This window comes from Etheostoma cragini, chromosome 18 (assembly GCF_013103735.1).
Source record: "Etheostoma cragini isolate CJK2018 chromosome 18, CSU_Ecrag_1.0, whole genome shotgun sequence".
NCBI lineage: Eukaryota > Metazoa > Chordata > Actinopteri > Perciformes > Percidae > Etheostoma > Etheostoma cragini.
In genome coordinates this window covers 15,018,856-15,034,362 of record NC_048424.1, presented here as the reverse complement: position 1 = coordinate 15,034,362, position 15,507 = coordinate 15,018,856, and the positions used below count along the sequence as shown (strand labels likewise).

The 15,507-nt window shown below is 40.3% G+C and overlaps 3 protein-coding genes across 4 annotated transcripts in view; 1 reads left to right on the top strand and 2 right to left on the bottom strand.

Annotated features, from left to right (window-relative positions):
• Window positions 1-301: 301 nt before the first annotated feature.
• ppil4 (peptidylprolyl isomerase (cyclophilin)-like 4) lies at window positions 302-10,649 on the bottom strand. Its single transcript, XM_034900999.1, has 13 exons — window positions 10,438-10,649; window positions 10,022-10,089; window positions 9,434-9,498; window positions 9,215-9,332; window positions 7,668-7,810; window positions 7,124-7,220; window positions 6,778-6,894; window positions 6,559-6,683; window positions 4,660-4,726; window positions 2,439-2,550; window positions 1,556-1,652; window positions 1,252-1,384; window positions 302-528 (listed from the first exon to the last, which is right to left on the bottom strand). The coding sequence occupies exons 1-13, from the start codon at window positions 10,505-10,507 to the stop codon at window positions 316-318; spliced, it is 1,425 nt and encodes a 474-aa protein (XP_034756890.1). The 5' UTR covers window positions 10,508-10,649; the 3' UTR covers window positions 302-315.
• katna1 (katanin p60 (ATPase containing) subunit A 1) overlaps window positions 1,461-15,507 on the bottom strand; it is a 40,319-nt gene continuing 26,272 nt past the window's right edge. Inside the window, exons 12-13 of the mRNA XM_034900996.1 lie at window positions 14,587-14,590; window positions 1,461-1,472 (exon numbers count right to left, since the gene is read on the bottom strand). The gene's annotated coding sequence lies outside the window, so the exon portion shown is untranslated. The remainder of the gene's footprint in view (window positions 1,473-14,586; window positions 14,591-15,507) is intronic.
• ginm1 (glycoprotein integral membrane 1) overlaps window positions 10,526-15,507 on the top strand; it is a 9,429-nt gene continuing 4,447 nt past the window's right edge. The window contains exons 1-6 of one of the 2 annotated variants that reach the window (XM_034901017.1): window positions 10,526-10,739; window positions 10,895-10,966; window positions 11,055-11,154; window positions 13,293-13,444; window positions 13,945-14,104; window positions 14,610-14,839. In XM_034901017.1, the coding sequence (XP_034756908.1) occupies window positions 10,650-10,739; window positions 10,895-10,966; window positions 11,055-11,154; window positions 13,293-13,444; window positions 13,945-14,104; window positions 14,610-14,839 (804 nt within the window). In that variant the 5' untranslated portion in view covers window positions 10,526-10,649. Of the gene's footprint in view, window positions 10,740-10,894; window positions 10,967-11,054; window positions 11,155-13,289; window positions 13,445-13,944; window positions 14,105-14,609; window positions 14,840-15,507 lie in introns of both variants that reach the window. The other variant, XM_034901015.1, reaches the window with a different exon arrangement.

Below are 15,507 nucleotides of genomic sequence, written 5' to 3'. Positions count from 1 at the left end.
CAGTAATTGAGTGGAAAAAAATAATTGATGAAATTAAAAGACAACAGCCGAGTTTTGGGGGATTTTTTTTTAATTATAGATACAAAAAAGCATTTCTCAAATACAGTTTTTTCTTCAAGACAATGGGACCCGATCATCACTCAGTTATCTCAAACTTAAGGTCAGGTGACATTAAAGCAGAAGTTAGGACAGCTTGTGGACATGTAGATGTGGTATAATTGATGCTGAATTCAGTGGAGCTCTCTGTGGCTGCACTCTCCAGGTCAGGTCAGGTCAGGTCAGGTGAACCCCCGTCCCCCAACCCCACCCATCCCCTCACCTGTACCTACTCCTCTCTTTGTCATTAGACTTCTTGGAGGAGCCGCTGTGGCTCCGGTCTTTGTGGCTGTGGCCTTTATCACGGCCCTCCTTCCCATATTTGAGCTGGGACTTGCTGTGTTTGTGGTCCCTGTCCCTGTCTCTGGAGCGGGACCGGGACCGAGAGCGCTGGCGCCCCATCTTTCTGTCTTGCCGGCTATCCTCGCTCTCCTGGGAATGTCACAGAAGATGTGAGCGTGAGACAGCCAGCGGTAGAAAGTAACTAAGTACATTGGCCCAAGTACAAATTTGAGATAGTTTCAATTTATGTCAGTATTACTACTTTCTACATCTCAGAAGGCAAGTATTACTACTTTCTACATCTCAGAAGGCAAGTATTACTACTTTCTACATCTCAGAAGGCAAGTATTGCACTTTTTATTCCACTACATTTGTCTGACAGCTTTAGTTACTTGTCTGCTGGGTTTTTCATTTCCTTCCTGTGCAGTAAAAACCATGTATCTCCATATGTGTTGATGTCAAATGTTTCATAAACTGAAGGATGAAATGTGTCTATATGTATTGAGAAATTTTCCTACTTACAAAATTAAATGAAGTCTTTAAAATCCATCACAAAGCTGAAAATGGCATTTTTTTTTCTGACACCGTGAAAAGGTGACGTAGAGACACATGGTTCTCACAAGACAGCGACGCTACAAACATATGATCCTCTAGAATATGATGCATTGCTGAAGATGAAACTAACCAACAGTATATTAAGGAGGTAATTATCCAAACCTGTTTAAATGAAGGATTTACTACAGTAGTACGTAGTTTCTGTCTACGTAATGGCAACAAAGCTGTCGGTGCATCCACATGATCCAAGCCTTCCACGATTACTCAGCCCTCATAATATTACCACAGAGAAATACTATTGTGTTGGCTTAAAGATACCTTTTGCTTTTTGGACTTCCTGCTGTCCTCGTCATCAGAATGATGATGGTGCCTCTTCTCCTTGTGTTTCTTCTCAGAGTGTCGATGGCTCGTCGCCTCCTCTTCCTCCTCGATCAGCAGGTCATACTTGGAACTTTTGGGAAAGTTAGGGAAAGCTCCAGGACGTTGAGAAAGGCAGTACTGAGATGTTCTGCCAAATCAAACGGCCACCACAACAGAAGCTGTACGCTTCAAATCAGACCTGTTGTGACATGAAGTGGAAAAACTGGAAAATGAATCCCAGCCTTTTAACACACAAGGATACTCTTGTTTAGGCTTCGCTTGATCTTTGAGAGACAGTTTGGATCGTTTGTCCACATCCTTCTCGTAGGCTTTGAAGTCATCTTTAGTATACTTCCCACCTAGGAGACAGACACAGCTGTGATCTCTGCTGTGGACACGAGGACATAACACTGAATGTAGAAACTAGGTTTAAAGTAGATGTGTAACAGTAACCTGTTCCCCCTTCAGAACAAAAAGAAGTAATGAATTAAAAAGTGTTGTACTTTGGCTCGGCTGTCCCTCTGCTTCACTTTCACCCACCACTGAGTCGGACTTAATGCCCCCCCCAAACAACACTATCTGACTCTCTGTTACTGGGGATTACGTTTTTTAAGTTTTTTATTAAGTTTCTCATTTGTTAAATAAGTGCTTAAAGCATTCAAACAAAGTTTTGTGTTGGAGTTTGTAACTTAATACTGACTTAAAAGGTTTCGTTTCCACTGTAAATGCATATTGGTTCCAAATATTGGTTATTGGTAGAGGTGTGCAAAAAAATAAATCAATTCACGTTCATGAAGTTCAAGTTCAAGTTCCACCGATTTAAAATTCAAAAAAATCTATTAAAATTTATTTTTTTGTTTTGTAATGTAATGTATACTATCACAAGGGGAAAGTAACTACATTTACATACTGTGAATCTTTTTTTTAATTGAGTTTTTTTTTTTAAATAAAAAAATCAATTTCGAATCAGCCTTGAGCCTAAAAGAAAAACAAAAATCAATATCGAATCAAATTGTGATATTTTATGAATAGTTATCGGTTTCGTTTACTACTACTACTTATAATAATAAGTATCGGCCTTGTAAAAACAGTATCAGTCGATCCCTATTAAAAAGTGTTGGGAGCCCAGCTGAAGGCTTCAGTACCTTTGCCTTTCCATTTGATCTTTGAAACGGACTGGCTGAAGTCCACGTGAATGCGCCGATCATCAATGAGCACGTTGTCCATTTTAAAGTAGGCCTTCTCACAGTCTTCTTGCTGTGGAGACAAAGCATAAAGAAGCTAAGAGAGGAACTGTAATAGAAGTCAATGTCAGATGATGGAAACATGACAACAGTTACCCTGAATGGGTGGAAACGATGTTTGGGAGATAACTGAAATATGATCTTAAGATGGTAGTTATTTTTGCTCCAAATGACAATTTTTTCATTATTGATTAATCTGCAGATTTTTCTTCTCAAAACCTTGTGCTGATGGTTACATTGTATACTGTATCCATGCTTTGTTTTAAAGTGTATGCTGTTTTTAGCGTAAATCACTTTGGGTAAACGCGCCTTTTTCAGGACACTGTATTTTAAAAATAACTTTAGAGATCTTTATTGTAAAGGGTTTAAACTATGTTTTCCATGCTCGTTCAATAAACCATAAACAATTAATGAACATGCACCTGTTGAACGGTTGAAAAGACAAAAACAGCTTAAGGGTGGTAGGCATTTAGGTCAGAGTTAAAAAAAGAATAAGGAAAGTAAAGAGACCTTTCTACTGACTCTGAAAAACACCAAAAGAAAGGGTCCCTGCTAATCTGTGTGAACGTGTCTTAGGCATGGTGCATGAGGACAGCTGATGTAGCCAGGGCAATACATTGCAATGTCTTTTGATTTTGACCCATACCCTTTGTTCAGGGACACCGTGTTCCATTTCTGTTAGTCACATTTCTGTGACAATTGTTCAGTTTATATCGTCGTTAAATCTTTTAATATCCATGCAAATATTTGCACGTTAAGTTTGCTTAAAATATAAAAGCAGTTGAAAGTGGCAGGACGTTTCTTTGCTGAGTATCTATATACAAGTTGGACTGTATATATTGTATATTGACATTAGGATAGAGCAGAGGCACTTTGCCGCTGCGTGTGCCAAGTACCTTATGCAAGTAGCCAGACAGTGGGACATTGAACATAAAGTCAGAGCATCTGCCTTGCGTTGCACACAGCCTCCACCAAGCCATCAGTTTCTCTTCACACTTTATTTTTTGTATCAACCTGATTAAATCTCACTTAAGAAAAGGGGACGTTTTTGTGAGCCTTTATTATCCTACATGTGAGGTTGAACACAATTACTTATTACATTTAGCTGACCAATAAACTTGTACAATGTGCATTGCTGTAATGCAAGAAGTCCACTGTTTTGTGTTAAGCTGCTTGAAAAAAGGGATGTTTAGTTAACCTTTAATATGCCAATCTGTTGTTGCTTGAAGGGCTTGAGTTTGCCATATTATTCTTTCATATTTTTTAACATATTTTAATCAATCATCTTTCCGCATGAGGAGGAATAAATATTACTTATACACCTGGCTGACACTTATCTTTCATATTCACAATGACTCATTTACAAGGACAATTTATTCCATTTCATAAAATGACTATTATGTTACTGGATATCACTGTGAAAGATGTGTACAAGTCTGAGTGAAAACACATTTTTTCTGCAACAAACTGCCCAGCACCCCCTATTGGTTTAAATGTTCATTGCACTTCATCATCATTGATTGAACTACTGCTGCTTTGATATACTGTACACTCCAGGGTTAAGCTGTTCAGAGGACTGACGGCCAGAAGCACAGCCTCTCTGACCAAGTTCACAAGATCTAACACTTTGATTCCACATAAGACAGCTAGGCAACAATGTACCAGGTTTGCGGTAAATATAGTATGGTATTTTTATAAAGTTCACATCTCCAGCAGCCCATGTGATGAATATCAACAGGTCACAATAATAACTAACAATGGCGTTTAGGACTTCCATTATTCATTTCCTTTTTGCGTTTCAATACTCCCCTACAGTACACAGTGACATATTGTACTGTAAGTATACGCATGGCAGTTTAGTCTAGTCAAGTTACACTCAACGTACCTACTCTAGTAATTCAACAGTTTTGGAAATGCACTAACTCCATTTTTTAGAGTGTGAAATAAGGAGATCAAAATCAATCTAGTGGCATCATACAGTTGACTAGTACAGGTACAGGTCTCTAACCTTGCCAGCTGGGACAACAAAACTCAATAACTCAGTTTATAAGCATATTTCCCAAAATGTGCACATTCAGTTTCCTTAGATATTGTAAATAATGTAGACAGATAAGATGCTCACCTTTTCAAACTCAATAAAAGCGTAACAGAGGGAATCTCCACTTTTCCAGTCTCTGATGATTTCACAGCTACACAAAGCAGAGTAACATGAGAAAAGTTTTATACACACGCATACATTTTCCCCATTAGGGATGTCACGAGAACCGGTACCAAGTCGGTTCCAAAATTCTGAAAACAGGACGATACCGTAGGGATGCAATTCTACTGGACCTGACGGGGCAGTACACGCCTACAGGTAGGCCTGCATGAGTCGGGGGAAAATATGAAACACGATTTTTTAGCTTAGAACTGATATCAAGATTCTTTCACACAATTTCAGTTCTCAAAAGGTGTAATGGTTATGGCACACATGAACGTAAGTTTTTTTTGGCACCTATAGCACATTGGGCATCATCACACCTGTAAACATACAGTCGGACTCGAAAGTTTGGGCACCCCAGGTAAAAATTTGCATTAATGTGCATAAAGAAGCCAAAAAAAAGAAGGAAAAAAATCAAAAAGGCATCAAATGACAGATTAGACATTTGTCTAACATGTCACAAAAAGTTAAGATTTCTCCTTAGGTAGCTCATAAAAAAGCCCACTGAGGGCAACGTTATTGTTTATATTTTAGCACAATGTCTAGTAATGACAGTAGGCTTGTAGTGTTCATAGTGAGTGAAAATGTGACATGTGATTTAATATTGTTTTATAATGTATCTGGAATTGTTCATTAGCTTGTAAAGTTATGTGTGATATCTGTAAAAGCTGTAAAACTGATTTTATTCTGATCCAAAAACTATTTTTGTGAGATAAAGAGCACTAAAAGATTAGACCCCGGACACTATCCATTATATCTAAAGGTTAATGAGTAGCCTAATCGTGTTAAATAATCGTGATTTCAAAAGTGACCAAAATAATCGTGATTATTATTTTTCCCATAATCTAGCAGTCCTATTACCAACTGCTAGTACCCGCTCTACTCGGCAAGCGCAGTGCCCCGTCTTCTTTCTATTGCAGATTTAGTACCGCCTCATGCATGAGGCAAATATAGCTTGTCGTCATAGCGACGCTGCAGGAAACTGCCGTGACCTAAAGCGACACACACACACAGAGCGCCAAAGGTATGTGGTTTTTGATTCTCGGTATGTGGCTGTTGCCACAACCAGACGGCACATTTTGTTTGTCAAATGGCGGGTTTGTTCAGGACACCCCAGTCTTTCGCTAGCAATGACGACGCAGAGATAAGTGATGATTCTCTCCAACAAGTCAGTAGTCTGCAGGTTTTCATGTCACCTTTTGGTATCGCCTCATGAACCTCGATTGAGGTGATACTAAAAATAAAGTATTGGAAAGAATTGGACCAAAAAAGGCGAGTAGAGTTGAGGTGAGTGGAGCAGGTGAACTCATGAAAGACGTTACCGTACGCCGGCTGCGTGATCATGGCATCAGAGTAGCGGGCTATGGGAGTCAAGAAGAGGATTTCCTTCAGATTACATGAAGAAGAAAAAAAAAACTTATGGGCAGTAACACTGTTCCAACCCCCTCAAGTGTTATCCCAAAATACTGGTTAAAAGGAGCAGGACATAGAGCGCACACACACACACACACACACACACACACACACACACACACACACACACACACACACACACACACACACACACACACACACACACACACACACACACACACACACACACACACACACACACACACACACACACACACACACACACACACACACACACACACACACACACACACACACACACACACGTTTTGACTTTGGTATAGCATTGTGTAATTTTGGTGGTATCGATACCGACTACTAGATTTGAGGTATCGTGACATCCCTATTCCACATGTACAAATCATTTCTACAAACTAGCAATGTGTTGAGCTTGAAAGTTGGCATCACCTTTTTATGGTCCCAAAGCGAGAAAAGATGATTTCCAGGTCCTCGTCTGTGGTCACTGGGTTTAGTTTACACACAAACAGCACGTTCTCTGGTGGCCTCATATCTGCATCTGGGAGGTCACCCACCTGTATAGTGACAGAAGAGTGTATAAATGTCCCAGACTGCATCTGGGGTATCTTCAGTTATAAGGCTGCGAGCAAATGTTGTTCTTCTTCTCACCATCTCCAGCAGGATGGCCTGAGTTTTGGCTTCTTTCTCCTTCAACCTCTCCTCCAACTCCTCGGCTTCTTTTCCATCCGCATCGTCGATCACTTCATCCGCTCCGATTCGGCCGCTCTACATACACGTGGCAGAAACAGCTGGAGTCATTAGTTGTATTTGCTGTTTTCACATATAATGTATATGCTCTTTAATGTTTATTTGTGCGGATAAGGTTTGCTGGACATGGAATACTTGTTCCTCAAATCTGTTGTTTGGATTATTAAGTCAAGAAAGTTTTGGCTTTAGTTTTTTGTCTTAGGAAAACATGTAGGAACGTTCAGAGTTCCAATGGCACTGCACTCACATCCAGCTGCTCTTTGGTGGGCTCAGGTGATCGATCGGGCACGGGCAAATCAGGAGGGTCATCAAAAGGGTCTTCTAGGATCACTGTGTGGTTTATCCTGCAGCAAAATGACATGCATGTCATGACTGTAACTGGCACATTTTGCCCTGAGTTTATACTACTAAATAGGCAGTTAGTTTCGTTCCCCTTAGAACTGTAATATTTTGTGTTTTTGTTCCCAAAAGTCCCAATACATGGGTCACAGTCTGGTTCACGCAGCCGCATGCAGAACTATGTAGACTGATGTAATGAGGAGTGTGAGTTCTGCTTGGAAAATTGTAACTTTTTCTGACCTTTTTGAATCTTTGCCCTGACAAATAACCCACAGTACAAAAAAGAACAAAGGAAACTAACACCAGCATTTTCAAACGATAAAAACTAAACTAGCATCACTCTTTAAAAAATAATTAAATATAATCTAAATATAAAAACAAAAAGTCAAAACGATAACTAATGAAAAATGCTAAACTACAATAACCTTGGTACTGTTAAACCTCTTGTTCACCTTATATCCTGAAATGGGACAAAGTCTTTGTCCACAAAGGCCTCATTGATTTTGGCCAAGATGTCCATGCCTTCCGTCACTTCCCCAAACACAGTATGGACTCCATTCAGGTAGTCCAAGTTTTCCCCCATGGTAATAAGGAACTGAGGAAAAGAGTAACAGATTACGTACATCATGTGAGACATATCATGTCAGTATATCTACTTTTTAAAAAGGTATAGCAACACACATTCTTATGAGATATGGGATGAGACAATACTGCTAATAGCAATATAATTTGAGGTTATGCTACTCCCACTTTTTCTGTAAAGCCAGGGGTTTGCATGTCTCCTCTAACAGTCTCCATGCAACTCCAGCCCCACTCGCTTACAAGCCTTCCTGCAACATGAAGGGAGACACAGCTTCCGATATTCCTACAGTTTTAATTGGCATTAACACAGCTGAATATTTTGTTAAGCAGGAAAACCTGTAATTGTACCAGTGTTTTTTAGATGTAACATTCACTTCAGTTCTACGAGTTGAAGTTCAGTACTAGGAGTAAGTAAGACTGTGCCTTAATGCGGGAGAGAGACACACACATCAGTTTGAAATGTTTTTATATTTGCTCTCACAATGGCTTACCACTATCATGGTTGCAATTGAAATAATAGGCAAAATAAACAACAGTTTATGGAAAGCACAAGTGTAATTATGGTCAGATCTTGTGCCTGACTGATGATATTGATAAGCATTGTGCTTTACGCATAACAGCGTCTGCTTTTGTTGCCAGCTTTCTTTCCCGTTTTAGAAAGCAGCAACTGTATTGCGTTGTGCCTGTAAAACTGTCTGTGTTCTTCATATTTATGTAGAATTAGAGTTTGATCTTCTTATGTAAAATATGCGGCTCTGGTAGATGTTTGCAATTGGTCAGGCTGTGCAAACATTGCCTCTATTATGTAAACAATGGATTGGAAAACCAGGAAATTAACTGGGCTGATTGAACTAGTCGTTAACCACCGTTGGCTCATGCGGGACCGCGGTTGTTAGGTTAGGTGAGGCTGGGTAACTGAAATAAATCCAGGGCATGTTGATGTGGATTCATAGTACAGTCCTTATTTACAAATTTATTTTGATCATGGTGGGTTTTAATAAAAGTGCTTGAGACATTCCCCATGTGACTTTGACATCTAACACGCTTTGACAAAAACCCAGAGATACATATTGTGTTTCGCCATTTAGTCAAAAACCTTTTTTTGGTCCGTATTGCCCGGCCATAATATGACTTCTGCTAAATAAGCAAAAACCCTCTACACAGCTTTTCCCACCAAAAATAGCTACATTGCTAAGGCCAGTTTAATGTAGAATATTATATTCTGTAGCAGACATGATGATTTCTGTGTGAAACTATAGAATGGGGTTCTTCAACTAATTTATAAAATAAATTAGTAAGTTGTAACTTGGATGATCGAGTGAAACCATCATTAAACCTAGTGTCAGGTATCTTTTTCTCTGGAAGCTTTTATGCAACTTGCAGGCCAAAAGACAGTGTGACTGTACATCTTTTTCACCTGAGAACCATGCTGATCATTTCCATTGTTCACCATGGACACCGTCCCCTTCTTCCTGTGTTTGATACGTGGCGTTTTCTCAATATCAAAAAAGCGGGCCTGGTCCCCATAGAGTTTGCTAAACACACACAACAAAATACACACATGAACATGACTCACAGTGTTCAACTTGAAGTGTCTAAACACAGTCAACAACAAAGGTTGATTACGATGACTGACCTGTAGACAGATTCTCCACCACGCCCTGTCCCAGTGGGATCCCCAGTCTGGACAATGAAGTCTCTCTGAAGAGGAGACAACCACACGGTTACTGCATCTGTCCAACTTCAAAGATGGACAGATCTATTAGAAGAGCCCAGAGGTGATGGATTAACAGAAAACAAACTTCACATCACTTTTAAGTCTGCCTTGTGCTTTGTGTTTGTACTAAATTTAGACAGTTCATAGAAAGATTTAGACAAAGGACCACAGTAATTTAATTTAGGGAATTTGTTACATTCTAAGGACAGATAATAATTTAACGCATTGTTTATTGATCCCCAAGGGGTAAGTTACACTTTTATTTTTTACACACTACAAACAAGCCGGATATACACACACACGCTCATGTCCTATACATGCACAGATGGAGAGATGTCAGAGTGAGGGGGCTGTGACTGCTGGACAGGCACCCTGAGCAGTTGGGGGTTTGGTACCTTGCTCAAGAGCACCTCGTCAGTGCCCAGGAGGTGAACTGGCACCTCTGGGCAAGTTCAAATGAGTTCAGCTGAGATTAAATCATAGTTTTGTTAGATTTCTTTTACCCACCTGCACATTGTGGATGAGGCAGTAGTTGTAGTACTTTATCTTGCATAGTTTCAGAAAGTTGAGGCAAGCTGCAGAAGAAAAAAAGAGCACAGAGGTAAAACATATACACATACGAAATATATAACGACAGTCAAACAGGACCATACCGTTAATAACACAAGCGTCTATTTAGCGTAAATACATTAATGCCAATGGGTGGTTGTTTCCAACTGTGTTGTTATTGCCCGGTTATCTATTTGCTAATAGTGCTATGTATGCTAAATAAACACATGAATGGGACGGGAGCAAGCTAACAGCCTCTGCTAGCACCCACTAATTATATGCTTCAGCTGGTTAATAACTTAACGTTACTCAACTAGCAACCAGTTGCTAACGGAATAAGCTACTGTTTCGTGCAAACGGCTTAATTTTCTCACTTTTAGGCCTTTCTTCTGTAAACAAATCAATTACGACATCGCCCAACGTCGTTTCAAGGAGCACCGCCATGCTGCTGAACTTCCTGTTCTCGCGAGAAGAGTGTTTGGAAATTCGGGAAATTCCGCGAGCATGCGCAGTTGACAGGTGTTGCCTAATGTTTTTGTTTTAGCCTAGCTCTCTTGCTGTTCCTAGCAGGTGAAGTGAATACAAAATGGAAATGTCAGGTTTATTAGTTAATGTTATATTTCTTCTTATTGCCTCATTTACGTGCACAGACTCGTCGCCTAGGCAACTGAATACGGTAACATTTCAGCTATAGAACACATTGAGCCAACTGATGATGTAGATGTTAGCTTAGCGTTAGCACAACGATCAGCCTGACTGGCAGACATTATTGGGTTGTCAACCTCACCTCTGTCTCTGCTTTCTTTTGTTTTTAATAATTTGTCTACACAGGAAAATATCCTGATTAATGTGACGGCTGGGACACTGGCGGACACACAGCTGCAGGACTCCAACAACTTGCAGGTAACGTAAACGTTATACAGTAACGTTACAAAGCCGAGGCGACAAATCAGCCAAGCCTTACCGTTGTTGTTAATATTTCTTCTTTCAGATCAATTTAAACATATCGGTGGGCGAAGAGCAGGTGCTGGTCAATGATATCCCCGTAGAGCTATCAGGGGTCACCAGGTTCAACTGCCAAGCGCTTCTCTGTGAGTTTTCACCAGAAGAAAGAACCAATCTTATCCTGACTGAAATGTATTCTTAGAATTAATTATTCTTGTTAAAAACTTAGACAGGTTGCACTCTTCTCTCTATATCATGACATCGCCTTTGTAATTACAATAGCCCGACATCATCACATACCCTTCATCATACATAAAGATTGGCATGGGGAACTTAAAATAAAATCTATATAAAAGCATCTCTCAATGCAGATTAAACAGCTATTAGGCTAACTGAAATAAAACCATGCCAATCTGTAGGTAAGGTGAAGTATATGTGATGATGTGGGGGCGTTATTTTAATTCCTAAAGCCAAGGGAACTTTATCGTGAGTCATATTTTCCTGATCTAGGAAATAACTGGCCTTTAAAAATAAAAGTCTGCCTGCCTCTATGGGAATTTAACATAGGAGTGTGTATACTTATGCCCCCTGTATTTTAAGGAAGAACATTTAGTTTTTCCCCTTATTTTTTTTATTACGATCAATTTCCAAAGATTTTTTTTTTTTTTTTCTTCCTCTTTTTAGTCAACTTAAGCAGGGGTTCCTATACTCACAAGCAGCACTGCATTACTGACATGTGACCCAGGTGATGTAGTAATGAAAGTACACAGCCTATGAACTAAACAACATCATTTTAAAATACATTTTCTATTTCTACCAAAAATGCCATTCAGTGTTTCCTAAAGCCCAACGCGACGTCCTCAAATGTCTTGTTTTGTCCACAACTCCAAGATATTCAGTTTACTGTCACAGAGGTAGAGAAGATACCAGGAAGTGGAAATCAGAGAACTTGTACTTTTTCTTTTTCATAAAAGATCACTCACACTTACTCAAGAAAAATAGATAGTCAAAATAGCTGCCGATTCATTTAATAGTTCACAACTAATCAAATGATCGATTCATCTTTGCAGCTCTACTTTCAGCTCTCCAATGTATGTTTTTTTCTGTTAAGCATATTTAGTTTCTCTTGTCTGCCCCACACATCTGTTTCAAACGAGATTTTTCAGTTATATCTGCAGCACTACGACAATCTGAAGCAGGGTTTTTAAAATAATTGACCATTATCTAATAATTGTTACAGGCCTAAGCCTCGGTAGTGATCTTCCAGTTCAGTCTGTCAGTAATGGGTTTCTGTGGCCCTAAGAAACACCTCTCAACTAGGGCTCCAACTAACGATTAACTGCTTATAAAAGCAGCAGCGAATGACTTTTCTTGCTATAGCAACAGCTACCGCCACAGTATCCTACCTAGAGCGCTATGTGTAGCTAATGGTGCTAACGTTAGATAAAGCAAAGCGTCTTAAAAAGTCTAACATTTCAAAATAAAGATTTCAGGCCTCACAAGTATTTAATTCTGTTTGAGATGTTAAATCATTTTATACAAGTGTTATCTTTCCTACATCCATGTAATCAAATTAGTGATCACATTATTTAAACTTTTTGGGAAAAGTAAACCACAACAAACGATTACAAACAATATACTGAGACAGAGAAAATACAAATAATTAAAATAGCACATAGAGAGGAAAGACGGGACGGAGGGAGAGAGACAAAAACAACACACGCAGAAACAGACCTACAAAAACAGACATATACACAGACAGATACCAGAAAAGGAACCAAACACGGCTACAGCCCGGACTTCACAGCCTCAGCAACGTTCAGTGTCCAGAGTCTTTTTCCCGGCGCTCCATTAATGCGCGCTGTGGAAAGCTCCATACTCACCACATCCAGGGACACACTGGTCGATGCGTGGATAGACGGGGCGTGGGGTGGTTTCCAACAGGTTGAAATCATCTTCTTTGTGTTGTGGTTCTTTCTTTCCCTAGTCCAAAAATAATTCTTAAGACTACAAATGAGACCAACATGCATCTTATATTGCAGCCAATTAGCTTTGGTGTTATTGCCGCGAGTCTCTTTCAGATTGTACCCACAGACAGGGTCTGAGTAAATGATCTTACATTTCCTTTGTTATAGTCTTTAAAAGGTCTTAAGACATCTTACATTTATTTGCCTTGGTGAAACCTGCTAAAATCTGTATAAGGAGTTTAAAAAATATGGATGTCTTCAAATTGTCAAATGTATTTAATTTACATATCTTCAAATGTGTGTTCAATTTCCAGTAGACGGCATCAATGGCAGCAGTGAGTTTGAATCTGGGGACTTGGTGTCCACTGTCACCCGGGTGATGGTGAGCCAGAACCGGCTGTACAGCGACTCAGAGGAGGTGGTGGCTCTGCAGGTGTTCAGTGAAGTAATAGAGATGGAGGGCAAACAGGTAAATATCTCGTGGCCAGGACAATTGGAGAGAATAAACCAACAGAACCTTGTTTGTTCTTTTACCCTCAAAACTTACAACCTTGCCAATCATAATGTATGATTGTAAATGATCAAATACAGTAATAGGCTTTCTCCACCCTTGGCGTCTTTTTTGACAAGAAAAAGTTGACTAGGAGCCTTTTGTAGAAAAAGGAAAAGCTAACAAATACAACACAACACACACAAGAACATGACTCACAGTGTTCAACTTCAACTACAGTATCCTTGGTAGAGCGCTATGTGTAGTGGTGCTAACGTTAGATAAAATAAAATGAGATCCCTGTACGGGGAGCAACCGGTCATATCTTATAACTCTCTATGCTCAGACTCTATTTTTTCTTGTTGTTATGGAAACAACAGGTCTGGCTACTCTACTTGTCATTGGTCGGCTGTTGATAAAGCGCTTAACGTAGGGTTATGTGATTTGGAATAGCAGTATTTTGGGTTTTCATCACTTAGGTGCAGCAGCCTGACATGTGTGAGGTGAAAATACTGATGAGTCCAGATTTCCAGAAGCTGGCTCAGTTTACCAACATCTACCCCATCGGACACAGCGAGATCTTCAGGGTTCCCAGGGAGAACGATGTGGTGGTCACTGACCCACCAAATCCTAGAAAAGGTATGAAAACATCTGACCCTCCTTATTTATTTTTTTTAATCCTGCAGATACTGTAATTTATAGCAGTCCAGTTTAGGTCCTTTTCACAACTGAAAGTCCAAACCAAGGGTCCGGACCAAGGCTCATTACCAATTTCCACCTGTTGCGGAACAGATGCGGATCCGCTCTGGTACGGTGGCGGAGTCAATAAGTTTCCATTGGGGTTGCAGCAGCTCAGTCAGTAGGGGAACCGGAGGGACGCTGGTTCAAGTCCCCATATCGACCAAAGTATGGTGGTGGACTGCCAATGTGCTCTTGAACAACGCATCAAACCCCAACCCCAACCTTTCCATTGGCAGCCCCCCCCCCATTCAATATATAGCTACTTAGCATTTGTGTGTAATAGTTTGTAGTTTGTAATGTTTGTAATAACAACAGATTGAAAATATTATAATTTCTACTTGCGGGTAAAAAAAGAAGTATACATTATTATTATTCTTAACTTAACTTTTTTTTTTAAAATCAGACGAAGAACAGCTGATCTCCCAGACCACTAGCCAGTACCCCCTGAAGCACACAGAGACCACCCAGGAGGAGATCGCAGCACCGGGAAAGCTCCCAGAGACGCCACTTCGTATGGACCCCGACCTGCTGTATGACGTCAGATACGATGATGAGTTCGACGTCCAAGAGCCGAGCCGACCGGATCAGATTCAGATGGAAACTCCGCCCAAAGAATTGTTATCGTCGTACTCTGTAAGCCCTGTCTCGTGCTAACCTAGTACTGCCTCAGAGGTGTTCGTGGTAGGTGGGGTTTTCTCCTGAAAACATTAAATGGAAAGTCCGTTTATTGAAAGGGATGTACTGTACACAACACTAACGGGGGTCATGCGAGTTCTCACCGTGTACATGAGCGGGGGAGCCCCTATGGCTTAGGCATTGACCTTGAGTGGTTGAGGTTAGGGTTAGGGGATTGGACAGGGGATAGGACCTGTACATGTAAACATGGACGCCTGGCCAATAGTGCGTGAATGCTACTGAAGGGCAGGTCTTGGCGCGGCCATAGTAGGGAAAAAAATACTGCGAGCGGGGAAGAATGGGGAGAATGACAGGAGTAACTCCACCTCCACCACCCCTAAACAGTAGATGGCACTCTGCTAACGCACAGCGCATTTTGTTCCAGTTGGACCTATGTCAACATGATACAGAGCGATCACTAAATTAGTAAAATGGGGGGGAATAGAACTCCAATTACAACCAGGGTAAGGTGTTTACGTGATGTTTGAGAAGTCGAGGTATGGCCTTAATTCGAATATAATCGTTTTATTTAAACTGCATGTAAGTGCACTAATACAGTGGGTACGGAAAGTATTCAGACCCCTTTAAATTTTTCACTCTTTGTTTCATTGCAGCCATTTTCCAAA

Excerpts from the sequence above, each read along its gene's own strand:
- ppil4 (XM_034900999.1), bottom strand. The coding sequence starts at position 10,507 with ATGGCGGTGCTCCTTGAAACGACGTTGGGCGATGTCGTAATTGATTTG. Across the intron at positions 6,895-7,123 it reads CCACCAAAGAGCAGCTGGAT|AGCGGCCGAATCGGAGCGGA; the intron begins GTGAGTGCAGTG and ends ACGTGTATGTAG. Across the intron at positions 6,684-6,777 it reads AGGCCATCCTGCTGGAGATG|GTGGGTGACCTCCCAGATGC; the intron begins GTGAGAAGAAGA and ends GTCACTATACAG.